This window comes from Salvelinus sp. IW2-2015, unplaced genomic scaffold, assembly GCF_002910315.2.
Source record: "Salvelinus sp. IW2-2015 unplaced genomic scaffold, ASM291031v2 Un_scaffold16446, whole genome shotgun sequence".
NCBI lineage: Eukaryota > Metazoa > Chordata > Actinopteri > Salmoniformes > Salmonidae > Salvelinus > Salvelinus sp. IW2-2015.
The window spans coordinates 59,719-76,307 of record NW_019957590.1 but is presented as its reverse complement, the minus strand read 5'-3'; the positions used below and the strand labels follow the sequence as shown (position 1 = coordinate 76,307).

Sequence of the window (16,589 nt, the reverse complement as noted above, 5' to 3'; positions counted from 1 at the left end):
TATAACCACACTTTGTGCCGCTAAAATATCGCATTTTCGAACAAACAATATATGTATTGTGTAATATGATGTTATAGGACTGTCATGCTGATGAATTTTGAGAAGGTAGTGAGAATTAATTCTTTTGCTGGTTTGATTCGTTATCGCTACTGTTGGCTTGATCAATGCTGTTGTGTTTTTTGGCTATTGTGGTAAGCTATAATAATGCTATATTGTTGTTTTCGCTTGTTAAAACACAAAAGAATCGGAAAATTGGCTGGATTCACAAGATGTTGTGTCTTTAATTTGCTGTACACATGTATTTTTCATAAAAGTTTATATGCGAGTATTTAGTATTTCAATTTGGTCTTTAATTGTTCTAGCTCTTTGGTCTATTTATCGATTGTAGCTGGCAATGTAAACTAGTGATTTAATACCTCAAAATATGCCACATTTGTCGAACAACACATAGATTTATTGTATACTTGTTATAAGACTGTCATCTGATGAAAGTTTTTCTGGTTAGTTTGGTTGGTTCTTGGTTAGTTAGGTTGTTTTGAAGGCTTCCTGTGCTCAATGTGAATACTAGGCAAAATGCAATAACAATGTCCGGAGAAATCTTGGAGGCACCTAATCTAATCAAATAACTACTCATAAACATTACTAAAAAATACATGTTGGACAGCAAATTAAAGATAGCTTAGTTCTTAATGCAATCGCCGTGTTAGAATTCTAAAAATAACTTCATTACGACATGCAGCTTACGTTATGGCGAGAGAGCGCCCAAAATCTTGGCGCAAACTAATAGTACACATGTTCGACAGATATATGAAATAACATCATAAATGGGTCCTACTTTTGATGATCTTCCATCAGAATGTTGTACAAGGGGTCCTTTGTCGGGAACAATCTTTGTTTGGTTTTAGAATGGCATTTTCCCCTCTTGAATTAGCAAGCACACTAGCCAAGTGGCGCGAAGCTCTCCATCGTCAACAAACTCAAACGGAACACGCCAAAACTCCCGAAAAAATGTCAATAATCTGATTAAACTGTATTGAAAAAACACACTTTACGATGATAGTCACATTTATCAAATAAAATCAAAGCCGGAGATAGTAGCCGTCTATAACGACAGCTTTTCAGAAGGCAATCCCCGGTTCTTTCTCGCGCCTTCCTGAAAACAGGAAATTGGTGTCACGTCATGCCAAGAGCTCTTATTCGACCTCAGATCAAGATATACACTACATTTCTTCTCTCACTGCCTATTGACATCTAGTGGAAGGCGTATGAAGTGCATGTATACTAATACATATCAAGGAAATGAATAGGGATGCCCTGGAACAGAGCATCGATTTCAGATTTTCCACTTCCTGTCAGGAAGTTTGCTGCAAAATGAGTTCTGTTTTACTCACAGATATAATTCAAACGGTTTTAGAAACTAGAGAGTGTTTTCTATCCAATAGTAATAATAATATGCATATTGTACGAGCAAGAATTGAGTACGAGGCCGTTTGAAATGGGCACCTTTCATCKAAGCTACTCAATACTGCCCCTGCAGCCCAAAGAAGTTAAACTGAGGCAATAGCCGTAAGTTCCCAACAATATCAAATGTGTCCGGGGCACGACCAAAAGAGGAACGACCCCTAGGTAAATCTGGGTCACCTTCCCAGAACAAACTCCCCTGAGATCTTTCCTTCCCTAACCAACTATCCGTTCTTGTTGCAACTTGATTTTAGCATGCTCCATATCTTGTTTAAATGCTAATTCCTTTTCATACTTTACACGATCATGCTCTAGCTTCTCACAATCATACTCTAGCTTCTCACGATCATGCTCCAGCTGCAACAGAAGCAGTTCTTTCTGCTGTTCAAAAGAAGACTACCATGACTAACCGATGGAATGGCCATTGTAACGTTACGGGGAGACGAAGAGTCCTCAGCAGAGGCTGGCCCAGTGGTAACTTCAAGAATACCACTCTCCATCAGATTGGCCTTCAATATCAATCTAATAGAATTCTTTAGACGTTTATCACTAATTTCAACCTTGTAGTGTTCAGCGACCTTAAACAGCTGTTCTTTAGTACCTAATTCTAACAATTCCTCTGATGGAAAGCGAATGAACTCATCTACATAAGACGCCATAGTTACAACAACAAAAAAATCTCGCTCTTCCCCTCTGCTGAGCACACCAGACCACAACCAGAGAAATGACAATCACCCTGAGCACCATAGAAGAGAGATCAGATACGGAGCTTACCCAAAACCTACAATAACTCAACCCTAGTCTTCGTGCAGATTTGCGGTGGGAATTCACGCACTGTAGCCCGGTGGCAAGGAAAACCTCCCCAGCATGCTGGCAAATTCCACCAAGCCACGGATGTGCCCCCGAGACCACTGCTCAGTCCACAGACACCACACAAAAATAACAAACATTAACCATGCCCAACATATTCCAAAAATGAAACACGTCGCTAAGCCTATCAGGGGAAAAAAGGCTATAGCTCCGGGTAGCAAGTTCCACTACCCTACCCAAATCTCCCACTGAGGTACACAGCCGATTACTCACCTCAGACCGATGTCCCAACAGAAAGTAGAACAAGAGTTTCCAGGCTGGGCAGGGCCRMGYAACTAACCAATGTACTCTCTCCAACGCAGCACACAAACCAAACAACAAAGGCAACCAATACTGGGCCTATCAAACTCAAACAAAATATGCAAACCAAACACGTACCTCCACGTTCTCCCAAACCAATACGTTCAAAAAATCCCGGACGAGCCCCCACTTGTCACGAACCGGCTCAAAGCCCGTAACAAAAGGGAGACGTGGAGATAAGGAATAACAAAATATATTTATTTAACTAAGGTAACCTAAATGCAATTAACAAGGGTGTGTGTAATCAGTAATGTAAGTGGGTGTTTTGCATTAAATGTGATAATGCGGTGTGTTGAAAGGTGCTAAAGCAACCAACCAAAAAGTCACAAAAAGCCACAACAAAATCTATGATGGTGTCTGCATGGAGAGAGTCTCCTCCATGAATGCGGAAGTGGTGTATTTATCCTGGGAGACACCGGGCCCAGGTGTTTCCCATGTAGCTGACGACCCTCCCAACTCCGCCCACCGACATCCTAATAAGGAAACAAGAACAAAGAGAGAATACGGCAGACAGAGTGGGAGGGTRGTCACAATATGCCACAGTAGTTCWTTAGTCCTAAGAAACTTCTTAATTCAGCAGCATTTGTCGTGCTGCGTGTGTTCTGCACTGCTTCCACCTTTGACTGTGCTGCTCTGATGCCGTTCTTCGAGAGAACTTGGCCCATGAACTTCATCTCCATCAGTCGGAATTAACATGTGTCACTGTTGAGGGTGAGCTCCCTCTCCTGCAGCCGTCTCAGGACTTGGTGTAGTCGTTTGTTGTGTTCTTGTGTGTTCTTCCCAAACACAATGATATCATCTGAGATGTTGTTGATGTCTTGTAGGACTTGGCGGATGATGTGCTAATATGTCTCTGGAGCAGAGGAAACACCGAACATTCGTTTCTTGTAGCGCCACAAACCTGTGTGAGTCACAAATGTGGTCAGGGAACGAGACTCAGGTTTCAGTTTGATCTGATGATATCCCCACCTTAGGTCCAGTTTTGAGAAGACAACAGCTCTTGACATTCCTGTAAATGCTTGCTGTAAATGAGAATGTGTTCTCAATCAACTTACCTAGTAAAATAACAGATAAATAAATAAATGATCACTTAAATGAAAGCACTTATTTAAATAATGCACCCATAGATAAATGCACTTTTTAAACAATGCACTTTTATGAATAACACAAAAATATATTCTATGTGTTTTGCAATGAAACAATACGTGACACATAAATGAAGATACTCTCTAAATGTTCAGAATGTTTCTTCCTCCTTTCCAAGTGCTCTTTTGCTTGTTTGCTTGTTCGTCTGAATGGTTGTTTCCCTATCAAGGCCTGTACTATCCTCCAGAAATCCTTCCTTTTTCTCCTTCTGTTGGTTTTGTGTTTATCTATTTCCTAACTCTTCTTGTTGTCCTTGTTGGGTTTATAGTCCTATCCCATTCCTTCCTTGTGTTGCCTGATGATTCAGCAGATGAGTCTGGCAAGAACAAAGTCGATCAATCTCTCAAAATCTCTCCAAACTATTTCCACAAAATAAAAGTATCTTCCAATTCCTCTAGATGGGCAGAACACAGCAATTCACTAAAATAACTCAACTGTTTACATATAATTATGTATTTATTTTCGTACAAAAATTGCAATTTAAGGAGGAGCTCTTAGGTGCTGCTGCTCATGGAATTGTTTGCTAAGATATATATATATATTTTTTTTATCTCAGCTGAGAGGTAGACTGGGGTGTTTTTTTTAGCTTGGTTGGCGTTCTCGCCTCACTGTTCTTGAGTAATCTTGTCTGTGCAGATCAATGGCTCTTTCGGATATCTGCTTGGCCCCGGACTTCACCTGTAACCATCTGGATAGATCTGAAAGGGAATCATGTCTGATGGGCTTGACCAGTCAAGATGCCTTCATTTATAGAGTATTCAAAGAAGACATTACGGTATGACGCAGGAATCTTACTCACAAAACAGTTAACYTGAGAACCCCACTTCAGCTCATAACCATTGGGACCTTCTAGAGAAAGCAGGATACCAACCAAAGCATGAATGGATAGAGAGAAGTCGTCAAAGGCATTTACATCTCCCATCCTAATGGGAGCAGAGTTCAAGATTGTTCTGATTTCACTCTGGACAAGTTGACGTGGTTGGCCGTATTTGTCCTGCAGGGATTGAAGAGCAGTGGTATAGAGCAGTGGTTCCCAAACTGTCAATTTACTATTGAAAATTGTAGTAGTAGAATGCCCAAGGTGCAATTTAGAAACTGGGTAATGCATAATCAGTTTCTCTTGTAATGTCAGTCATTGCACACCTTAGAGAGCTATTTATAACTTGGCAGAAATGTCCAGATCAACTAGCCCAGTGGTCACCAACCAATCTCCAAGGCATTCCTAGTTGATAGACATTGCGTTCCTATTTTTTATTTTATTTACCTCGTGCTGTTGACGGTAGGTGCATCTGATTCAGCTGCCCTGTGCATGTTCCCATTTAGAACCATTTCATATGTCTGAAGGTACAAACTCTGGCTTCCCGACGGGCCAGGGGGGAGCAAATCAAGTGCACTATAGACCTACTACTGGCCAATCAGATGGCTCAGATTACTGTGTCTGCTGCAATGTAGCAGGTGTAAAAGAAAGCCACAGAAAAGCTAATATTGAGATTTGTAAACTTTTAAAACCATGACTAGAGAGAGACTGTCATAAATACAGCAAAGAGTTTGTTTTTATGGGTGAGTTCATGTTTACTCAGCACTTTCTATTCAAGACTTTTATAAGCTATAGAATTCTCCCAACTTCCACTCGTGCTACAACCAGAGCTGCAGCTGCAATTAATGAGCAGGAAGGTGTATGGATAGGCTTGTGTTATTATTAGCGGCTTGGGTCTTTTAATATCGAGGAATATTTCATTTTCTCTGGTCATAGGAGTAACATGAATTTGTGCACGGGGCAGAAATAATGCGGTACGACTTGAGTTTCGCCATCAGCTGGAAGACGGTGTCCCTTTTTAGTCAGTGTCAGCGGGGGAAAGGGAGAGCAGAGGGATGTTGAGAGCTGGACTCTCAGTCTGCTTCCCTCTTCCTCTGCTGAGACTGACCATCAGATGTGGGCTCCATCAGCACAGTAAAATAAAATAAAAATGAATTGTGACCGACTGGCTCGATTCAGTCTTAACCCTAACCCTTATGTAGCAACATTTGAAATTGTGTTTTTAACATTGGATAAAAGTAGAGACTCAGAGCTAGAAAATGGTATATCATACATTACAATTGAGGAACAATGGGAAAGTAATTCTGCTTTTGAGAAAATGGCCCTTGAATGTTTTGGGACCTACTGGAGAGCTCTTCTTTGTCTACACCCATTCAACATCATTCACACCCTCTTAAAGGCTTTAGCCCCCCCATCTCTTTAAGGATTCACATGTGAGGCAATGTACAAAACAACCAAAGGCTGGCTTATACTACGGGTGTGTTTTGTAAATTCACTCTGGAGTGCCAGACTGTGCTCTGGGCGTTTGTAAACTGAGTGTTGTCAGATTGTCCGTTTGTAAATTCAGAGCGTTTCGCTCTCAGAGCGTTCAGAGCACACACTGGACACTCTGGCCGAAAAGTGGGGTTGATCCGAGCGTTCTGACCTAACAATAGCAGTCAAGCACCCAAGCTAATGTTGGCTAGCTACTTCCAGACACAAATGAGAAAACAGCTCACTCTGACCATTTTACTCACCCTAGCTGTCACACCCTGATCTGTTTCACCTGTCTTTGTAATTGTCTCCACCCCCCTCCAGGTGTCACCCATCTTCCCCTGTGTATTTATACCRGTGGCCTGTGCCAGTTCGTCTTGTTTGTTCAAGTCAACCAGCGTTTTGCGTCGCAGCGCCTGCTTTTTCCAGTCTCTCTTTTTCGCCCTCCTGGTTTTGACCCTTGCCTGTCCTGACTCCGAGCCCGCCTGCCTGACCACTCTGCCTGAGCCTGCCTGCTGACCGGTACCTATGCCCCCCTCTGGATTACCGATCTCTGCCTTACCCTGAGCCTGCCTGCCATCCGGTACCGTTGCCCCACCTCTGGTTTTCTGACCCTCTGCCTGCCTTGACCTGTCTATTGCCTTCCCCTGTTTGGAACATTAAACTATCGTTTATTCGATGTGGTCTGCATCTGGGTCTTCCCTTCATACCTGATACTAGCAGAGTTGGTTAGGCTGTTTTTATGTTATCCAGAGTGTTGGTGACTGCAACTGTCCTGCTGGCAACAATTTAATTACAATTTAATTTACTGACACCGACCATATTCAATGGGTGTTGAGCATTTGTGAATTCATCAGTTATTCTGCACTCTGGCACACTCAGATGAGAGTGCTCTGAAATCTGAGTATATAGACGTAGCTGGTAAATTCGCTCTGGCTATCAACAGTTGTTGCAGTGGCATCAAACATTCTATTGAAATAGTTACTTGCATAGTGGAGTCTTTTGTTTAGACATGTAGTTAGCTAGCTAAACAATGAACCCTAATCCCAACATCACTTTACTACCCTGCATGAATCTGCAGGTAGCTAACCAACAAGYTTCAATATTAGCTACCACACATTAGGCTATAACTAGCTATGCACATGGCTCTGAGATACAAATAATATTACTACACAGATCATACACGTAATGTTAGCTAGCTAGCCAGCCAGCTAACGTTAGCTAGCTAACAGTACACTTTAACTTGAAATGAAAATGACTTTCTGACAAAATTATAATATCTGAAAATGTAGCTAGCTAGACTCTCTTAACCTATACATGGATGGATGCTTCCCCCTCCCTGTCAGAGATGCCATGGTTGCCCTTAGTTTGAAGATGTAATCCGGAGACCGGTGTTTTATACAACTGCCTTCTTTCTGTGTATTCTCTTTTCGACTCCGTCTGCATATTTGCAATCAAGCGTCAGAATTTTCTCCATCTCCTTAGCTATCATACTCTAATTCCATTGATTTCAAAATTCGGTCCTCCAGAAAGTGGAGAGAAACATTTATGCAGTTCTACTTCGTGATATCTTGCAAAAAAGCCTACACATATTGACCAGCTCATATTATAGACATACGCGTGTTACATGGCAGTCCAATCTGAACTTATCTCTCGGCATGTCCAGCCCACTCATTATCTCAACAAATCATGGCTAGCGGGAAGGTTGCTCGCTTATTAAATGGCTAAACCAACTAGGCTTGTAATTTAACAATTTTATTTGTCTTTACAGATGGCATACAAGTTTGTTATTACGGCACATTAAAGTTCACATGTTCCAGAAGGCGTTTATGTTCAAATGCCGCCCCCTGAAACTGTGTCACAAGTAATACAACATCAACAGATCTATTACCGGTGTGATCAAATCATAGTTTATTTGTCACGTGCGCCGAATACAACAGGTGTAGACCTTACAGTGAAATGCTTACTTACAGGCTCTAACCAATAGTGCAAAAAAGGTGTTAGGTGAACAATAGGTAAGTAAAGAAATAAAACAACAGTAAAAAGACAGGCTATATACAGTAGCGAGGCTATAAAAGTAGAGAGGCTACATACAGACGCTGGTTAGTCAGGCTGATTGAGGTAGTATGTAGATATGGTTAAAGTGACTATGCATATATGATGAACAGAGAGTAGCAGCAGCGTAAAAGAGGGGTTTTCGGGTGGCGGGACACAATGCTGATAGCCCGGTTAGCCAATGTGCGGGAGCACTGGTTGGTCAGCCCAATTGTATAGTTAAAGTGACTATGCATATATGATCAACAGAGAGGAGCAGCAGCGTAAAAAGAGGGGTTGAGGTGGCACACAATGCAAGTAGTCCGGGTAGCCGTCTGATTGCCTGTTCAGGAGTCTTATGGCTTCGGGGTAAAAACTGTTGAGAAGCCTTTTTTGTCCTAGACTTGGCACTCCGGTACCGCTTGCCATGCGGTAGTAGAGAGAACAGTCTATGACTGGGGTGGCTGGGGTCTTTTACAATTTTTAGGGCCTTCCTCTGACACCGCCTGGTGTAGAGGTCCTGGATGGCAGGCAGCTTAGCCCCAGTGATGTTCTGGGCCATACGCACTACCCTCTGTAGTGCTTTGGGTCTATAGCCAACTATACACACCTCATTACTACAGTACTGTTAAATAGGTTAATGTTGCATAGGCTCACATTTTTTTWAYMRKWMMTWAAAAAWTWAAAAAAKYSMMMWMKTCMSSMRMRYRWTTMWMWRWSAYAYKGKMKTCMKSWCWKAAAAGGTTGATGACCACTCAACTATCCCGTGTCAGGTAATGTTTTTTAGCTACGTTTTTTAGCCCATAGATTTTGTAGTAAAGTTTGAGTAACTCAAATATCACATGAATACACATTAGACATGGCAAAATGTATCAAATTGCACAGTTTGTGTCATGAACAATGCTTGTGCCCATATATATAGAGAGCATGTGTGCACAGTGGGGGGATGTTCCCCAATGCTGGAAGGGGGATCTGAGTGAAAAGGTTTGGGAACCCCTGGTGTAGAGCCTGGCTTCATGCATACAGGCCTTGACCAGTTTGTGTGCACCTGGGAATTGGATATGATTCAAGAGAACCTGATATTTATATTGTTCCGTGAGGTGAGGATGATTGTTCAGGAGACTGTCCAAGGACATCTTGAGAAGTGTGAAATCACTCTCCCTTCCACTTCTGAAGGTTGGCAATGATTGCTTTGGTATCCCTTGGGTTGATGCTATGAAGAGATCTACCATATTGGCAGCTAGCAGAGGTTGAGGTGGGGCCAGCACAGATTGACCTGGGGCTAGCGGAGGTGAAGCTAGCACGTGGTTGGAAAGGGAATAGCATAGCATGGCCAGGGGCTAGCAGAGATTGAGGATGAGTTAGCATAGCATCTTGAGCAGGAGCTAATGAGGGAGTTAGTGAGGGCCTAGCTGGAGAGCTAGATTGATATGTTGATAGTCTAGGAGCAGTGGCTGCTTTATCATCCAAGATGTTATATTGTATAAAGCTGAAAACAAGCTGTGCTGAAGAGAGTTCGAGTTCAGCTTGGCGGATTCAAAGTTTAGTCTCCTAGCAACCTTTTCCCTAGTTGCTGCCTCCTGTACCCTTTTAGAGGCTTTGGCTTGATCATCAATCCGAAGGTATTGTGCATCCAATGTTTCCTCCTCCACCATTTGTCTTTTCAGTTACTCAAGTGTATCCGTCTTGTTTCTCCCCTAGAATACTGGTTTGTAGGTCACTCAGGGAGGCACAACTGCCTGTGAAGGAATGTCGACTGAAAGAGGTCAGCTTTGTGAAGTTGCAGTTGACCTATTGACCTTTTACTTTTTGCACTGCATGCTCGTTCAGTATTGGACGTTGTTAGACGTCCTATTCCATAGAAGTCAGGGGGGCGCCTAACCCTCTTAAGACGCACCAGCTGCTGTTGGAGTCCCCTAGTGCATGAGGAAGGGGGTCATCTTAGTGTACTGGCATACTGACTAAGGAAAGGCCATCCCGTCCAGCCATGTCCATTGTACTTTGGAGCACATCATTGGGGTCTGAACTCATGATCTCCATAGGTCACTGTGTGATTACTCTCTCTATACCGCCCGAAGGACCATTTGAAGTAGATTTGCGGTTCAAGTATAGCTACGTAATCACACACACAGGAGTTTTAGAGGAACCATGGTTTTATTTTCAAGTTAATTTTCAGCCATGGTTCTTAAAAGGGCCGAAAAAAAGGGCAGTAAATAATTTAGGGGAGTAAAATTATTATATTTGATCAACAATAATTCAACGAAATTAACAATAATAATCCAGAGCTCCAACACATGTTTTCTGTAAAGATGCAAATGTAGGCCAATCTTTGCTAAAAATGAATTGTATTTATTTAAAAGAAAAGAAAAGTTGCACACCCTCAATACCTCTGCCTGCCCTGTTTGTTATGGACGATGGATGCTATGGGTGCAGATTGGGCCATCAGCAGCAGTCCTCGCATTCCAGACCCAACATGGTGGTAGCGTAGGTCTGTGATTCATACCAAACTGTCAATGCATAAATCATTCATCAAAATTGTGTTCTTATTGCAAGAAAATATTGTCATTTCACTTAACCATACCACAAGGCAGCTACTCTACCTGCTTCATTCATGACGAAAAAACTAACTGGAACAACCTAGCTAGCTAGCCAAGTTGCTCGTTAGATAGTTCGCTAAGTTAGCTAGCTAGCTTATATTAAGCAGTAATACAAAATACACCTCAACATTTTAAAATATCAGCTGTCACCTTGAGGCTTGATAGGGGGTCAAACATTTTCTCAGAAGGGAAGGCAATTTAGTTATATGTTAGCTAGCTATGCTACCAGTTAGCTTTTACCCCCCTATCAAGCGTAGCTAGTGATCTAGCCAGCCCTACAGCCCAAATTAACTAACGTTCTGGATTCTATACTAAACAAATATCTAAATGCAACATGCAACAATTCCATTTCCAATGAGACCCGAATCTATGGATTTCATATGACTGGGAATACAGATATGCATCCYTTCGTCACAGATACCTTTAAAAAAAGAAATTAGGGGCATGGATCAGAAAACCAGTCATGATCTGGTGTGACCACTACTTCTCTCATCCAGTGCGATAAATCTCCTTTGCGTATAGTTGATCAGGCTGTTGATTGTGGCCTGTGGAATGTTGTCCCACTCCTCTTCAATAGCTGTGCGAAGTTGCTGGATATTGGCGGGAACTGGAACATGCTGTCGTATATGTTCATCCAGAGCATCCCAAACATGCGCAATGGGTGACATATTTGGTGAGTATACAGGCTATGGAAGAACTGGAACATTTTCAGCTTCCAGGAACTGTGTACAGATCCTTGTGACATGGGTGATGGCGGCGGACATGAGGTGATGGATGAAGGGCATGACAATGGATCTCAGGATCTCTTCACGGTATTTCTGTGCATTCAAATTGCTATCGATAAAATGCAATTGCGTTTGTTGTCCATAGTTTATGCCTGCCCATACTATAACCCCACCATGGGGCACTCTGTTTACAATGTTGACATTTGCAAACCGCTCGCCCACACGACACAATACATGTGGTGTGTGATTATGAGGCTGGTTGGACATATTGACAAATTCTATAAAATGACCTTGGAGAACATTAAATTCTCTAGCAACAGCTCTGGTGGAAATTCCTGAAGTCAACATGCCAATTGCACACTCCCTCAAAACTTGAGACATCTGTGGCTGTTACGTGCCCCAGTTTCTGTGTTCTGGTTTGTATTTGAGTGTGTGTGTTTCAGGAGAAATTCCTGAGTTCTCCCCAACCAGCTGATTGGTCGACTCAATGGCTAATTGATGATTGGAGAGCTGACCCCGCCCCCTCGTCAAGAAGCAGCTGACTTTAATTACTATTGCCACCTGAAGATATAAAAGCCAGTGTTCTGTTCAGAAGAGACATCATGAGAGAGGATAGGCAGCGAGAGATCATTGAAGGCTGAGGAATGCAGAGAGTTTGATTGAGAGAGATATTTGCTGAGAGAGGAGGCTGATGGCTTTGGGGTAATTTACTGTGTTAGTTGTTGCTGGGAGCAGTTGGTATATTCTGTGAGTTTGTTGCTCAGTCAGACAGAGCCTCATCCTGTGTTTCTGAGTGTTTGTGAAATTGTTTATAAATATTCTGTTTCATTTGTTCCCAGGGGGGAAGGGGAAGGCACCTAGGGAGTGCTTAGGCAAGAGGCCCGCGGGCATACATATACCCGTAGTATATTCACTGTCTAGGCACACTAGGTAAGACCTGGGCGGACCACCCCCTGTATTTAGGTTAGGGCACCAGGTGGTGCTAAGTTAGGTAAGTTAAGTGGGTAGGCAGGTTAGATAGGAGAGGGGGAGCTTTGATATTTACTTTCTTTGCTTTGGTTCCGTCCAGCCCCTTTTCCCCATTTTACCGTGTAGGAAATAAATCCTAGTAAACGGTAAATTCTGCCTTTGTCGTCCTTTCTCGCACCTACAGTTCATACCTCTTTTGCTTCACGGGGAGTTGAGTTGCAGCAGGGTGTTGCGTTCCTTCTTCTCAGAGGCGTGCGTAACAATTTTTACTTCAACAATTATTAAAATTAATTCATCAATGACTAAAACAATGAATCTAGCATTAAAAGACAATTTCATAAACACTAGTCAATTCATAGCCTGTCTATCATTAAACAAAACGTGTTTGGTAATATAAAAATAATCCACCGAAACTAATGCTGAAAACTGATCTGATACAGTGCATTCAAAAAGTAATGTTCGTTTACTATTCTTGTAGGGACTTCTGGTCCCCACAAGAATAGTTAAACACGTCCACACACACACACACACACACTCACAATATAAATATTGTACACAAGAAGATTTCACCTCCAAAAAGGTTACGACTGGATCTTACACAGTACTACTATAGACTACTGCTAGGGCTAACCACTAGCATCCTGCTAACCACTAGCATCCTGCTAACCACTAGCATCCTGCTAACCACTTAGCATCCTGCTAACCAAGCTAACAACAACAATATGTGGCAGTACACACACACACACACAGTCTTGTACAGCTAACCTTGTGGGGACATACAATTCAGTCCCATTCAAAATCCTATTTTCCCTAAACCTAACCCTAATCCTAACCCGTACTCTTACCCTAACCCTAACCTTAACCCTAACCCTAACCCAAAAACCTAAACTTTATCCTAACCCTAAACCTAACCCTAGCTCCTAACCCTAACCCTACAACTAACCCTAGCTCCTAACCTTAATATTTAATTTAATTCTAACCCTAACACTAATTCTAACCTTAACCCTAAACCCCCTAGAAATAGCATTTGACCTTGTGAGGACTAATATCCCCAGCTGGTCAACTTTTTGTTCGTTTACTATTCTTGTAGGGACTTCTGGTCCCCACAAGAATGGTTAAACATGTCCACACACACACACACACTCATTGGAACAGGCCACAGTTGTACAGTATGTCAGAGGCAGATCGGAAGGTGAGGACATCGTCGTGGAAACGCTGCAGGTCCACCCTGACCTGCTTGACGCCCCGCCCCCCTCGACCCCTATAGGTCATCGTCAGCAGCTTGGAGCTCAGGTAGTGGAGCCACAACACATTGGAGGAGGGATGGTAGTCACCCCACATGTTACTGTTCTCCTGTCTCATGAGTCTGTAGATGTCAAACTTGTCAGGACCCGGTGTGAGAAACAGTCACTAATAGTCAGCAGAACCCAGAAGATGAGGCAGACACAGCAGTACTAGAGATGGTGGTTTAATAAAGGGAAAAAAGTCTTCAGGCAAAAAATATAAATCCACAACGTCAAAAAGTAATGCCAAGAGAAAAAATGAATATCCACCAAGCTACAAAGAAAATCCACAAAGTGGTAAGAACAGCAGGGAAAAAAACAAACCTCAAAAGAATAATCAAAAACAAACAAGAACAAAACCAGAGTACCTCAGGAAAATCCAACTGGAGAAATACATGTTCACAGCATGGCTGGGTGCTAACATACAAACACTGAGCAAAGAACTGAGGAACACACAGGGTTTAAATACCAACAAGGAAATGACACACAGGTGCAAATAATAATAAGAACAAGAGAAAAACAAAAGGTTCAAAAAAGGCGCAATGGGGGCATCTAGTGACCAAAACCTGAACAATCCTGGCCAAATCCTGACAAAACTGGTAGTCTCCATTTCCCTGGAACAGCTCCTCATCCTCTGAGATATCACAGGACACGCTGAGACCATCGATCTCGAGCCTGGAGAGGGAGTAGTCGATGATGCGTACGCTCACCCCCCTGGTCTTTAAGGAATGGTTTGTCCCATTGAGGAGGAAACTCCCCTCCTTCTCCTTAGTGGACTGGACCAACACATTACCCCAGCGGAGGTCTCTGTGTTCAAAGCAGAGCTCCTGTTCAGCCACAGCCAGAGCAGCAGTCACCTGATGGAGGATACTCTTAGCTACCAACACCGACGCCAGCTGTCCATTACTGTTCTCCAGGTCACTGCCTCCAAACTCAAACTCCAGGATTAGAAACAGCTGCTCCTCACTGAAGAAATCTGGTTGGTCATTCTCTGATCCTCTCTGTGTGTTGAAGGAGTCCCAGGCTTTCAGCAGGCCTGGAGGGTAGCAGCCCTGGACACATTGGAGATCCTTCAGTCCGATGAAGCCAGAGGTCTGGTTGTGTTTCTTCTCCTTTAGACGGGTCAGCTCCTTGGAGATGATGATCTCATGGAGGATTTCTCCAAAGGTTTTCTGTTCCTCTCCATTCACCTGGTCACATCCTTCTACTGGGATGGTCTTGAGAGCGACCACGTCTCCAGCGGCGTTGGCGGTACTGAAGACCTTTCCGAAGGTCCCCTCTCCGATCTTCCTACACAGCTTCATCCTGGCTTCTGGGAGACAGTCCTGGAAGCCCAGAGGTCCTGTCTGATTACACTCTGAATAGACCTTCTGGTCATCAGACAGCTCTCCGTCTAACGAATACACACTCAGAGGAGTACCCCCTGGTATCTGTGAACGGAGGTTTGGTGAGCGGGGCGTGCGGCGAGAACAGTTTTTGACAAACATCACCTAGCTCCGCCTCTAGCCCCACCCCTAGCTCCGCCTCAGGAGAAAACAGCAGGTAGTGAGACCTCTTAGGAGTCAGGAACATTTTGGTCTTCCTGTGTAGGGAGAGAGAAGCTTTGAGGCGACTCGAGTGTGTCTCCGGAGTGAGGTTGACCAGCAGAGACGACAGATGGAGTCTGTTACCACCTACTGGAGTCCCCAATACCATACAGTCTGATAGATTGGATACCTGTAGTAGTAAATTGAAACGGACACAAAGGTTATCTTCTTGACTGCACCGTTCTGGCGCTTTCTTTATTCTAACATAATGGGGGCTCATCCGGGATTCCATTAAACCCACCGGACCCTGCTGCACTGAGCTCTCTGTGGTTAGTGATTGAGGTGTGATGGTAGGTTGTGAGTTTGGATGACTTGTTTAGTTTGTATGTTCAGTAGATTGTTGTGTACAAGATGGCTGCCTCAGCCATCTCCAAGTTTTTTGAAGCGCCCTCTATTGATTGTTTGGTGAGGTTTCATAAAGTAGACCTTTTAGCTATAGCTGCCCATTATGGATTTGTTATCCCTGAGAAAGCCCTAAAGGCTGAGCTTTTAATACTAATCAGGGCTGGATTAGTGAGAGAACAAATTCTCTCATTGCAAGGAGAGGAGACGGGTGGACCTTCCGATGCCAAGTCGGAGGACAGGGCGGAGGAAGAGGTTGCTCGTACCCRCTTTACATTGCCTCGATATGATCCTTTATCTTCTGCTTCASGTCGTTCAGACGGGACCGCTAGGCTGAAGGTGAGGCTGGCCCAGTTAGAAATGGAGCAACAAGATAAGGAGAGACAAATGTATTTTGATCTTGAAATTAGGAAAATAGAAGCCGACAAGGAGGTYAGGATCCGACAACTGGAGCTAGAAGCTGGCTCCAGTGCGACTCCACAAGCTGCTTATCATCAAGCCCACTTTGATGTAAGTAAAAAATATCGCTTTAGTCCCTCCATTCCGAGAGTCGGAAGTTGATTCCTATTTCTCTGCATTTGAGCGTGAGGCCGCTGCGCTGCATTGGCCACTTGAGGTTTGGCCGCTCCTGTTACAATGTAAATTGTCTGGGAAAGCCCAGGAAGTAGTAGCTGCTCTCTCCCTGTAAGACAGTTTACACTACGAAACAGTTAAAACTACCGTGTTGCGGGCTTATGAGTTGGTGCCTGAAGCTTATAGACAGCGCTTCAGGAACCACAAGAAACCCTCTCACCGTACTTTTGTTGAGTTTGCTAGGGACAAAGAGTCTCTGTTTAATCGATGGTGTTCAGCCAGCAAAGCTAACACCTTTGCTGATATTCGGGAGTTGATGCTGTTGGAGGATTTTAAAAGCAACCTCCCTGATAGAATTGTAGTTCATTTAAATGAACAAAAAGTGGTGACATTGGCCCAGGCAGCAGTGTTGG

General features: G+C 43.4%; 1 protein-coding gene across 1 annotated transcript; it reads right to left on the bottom strand.

The window, feature by feature from the left end:
* Positions 1–13,535: 13,535 nt before the first annotated feature.
* On the bottom strand, positions 13,536–15,408 carry LOC112080710 (serine/threonine-protein kinase haspin). The gene is made up of 2 exons (XM_070442670.1): positions 14,248–15,408; positions 13,536–13,772 (listed from the first exon to the last, which is right to left on the bottom strand). The coding sequence occupies exons 1-2, from the start codon at positions 15,160–15,162 to the stop codon at positions 13,536–13,538; spliced, it is 1,152 nt and encodes a 383-aa protein (XP_070298771.1). The 5' UTR covers positions 15,163–15,408.
* Positions 15,409–16,589: the final 1,181 nt, after the last annotated feature.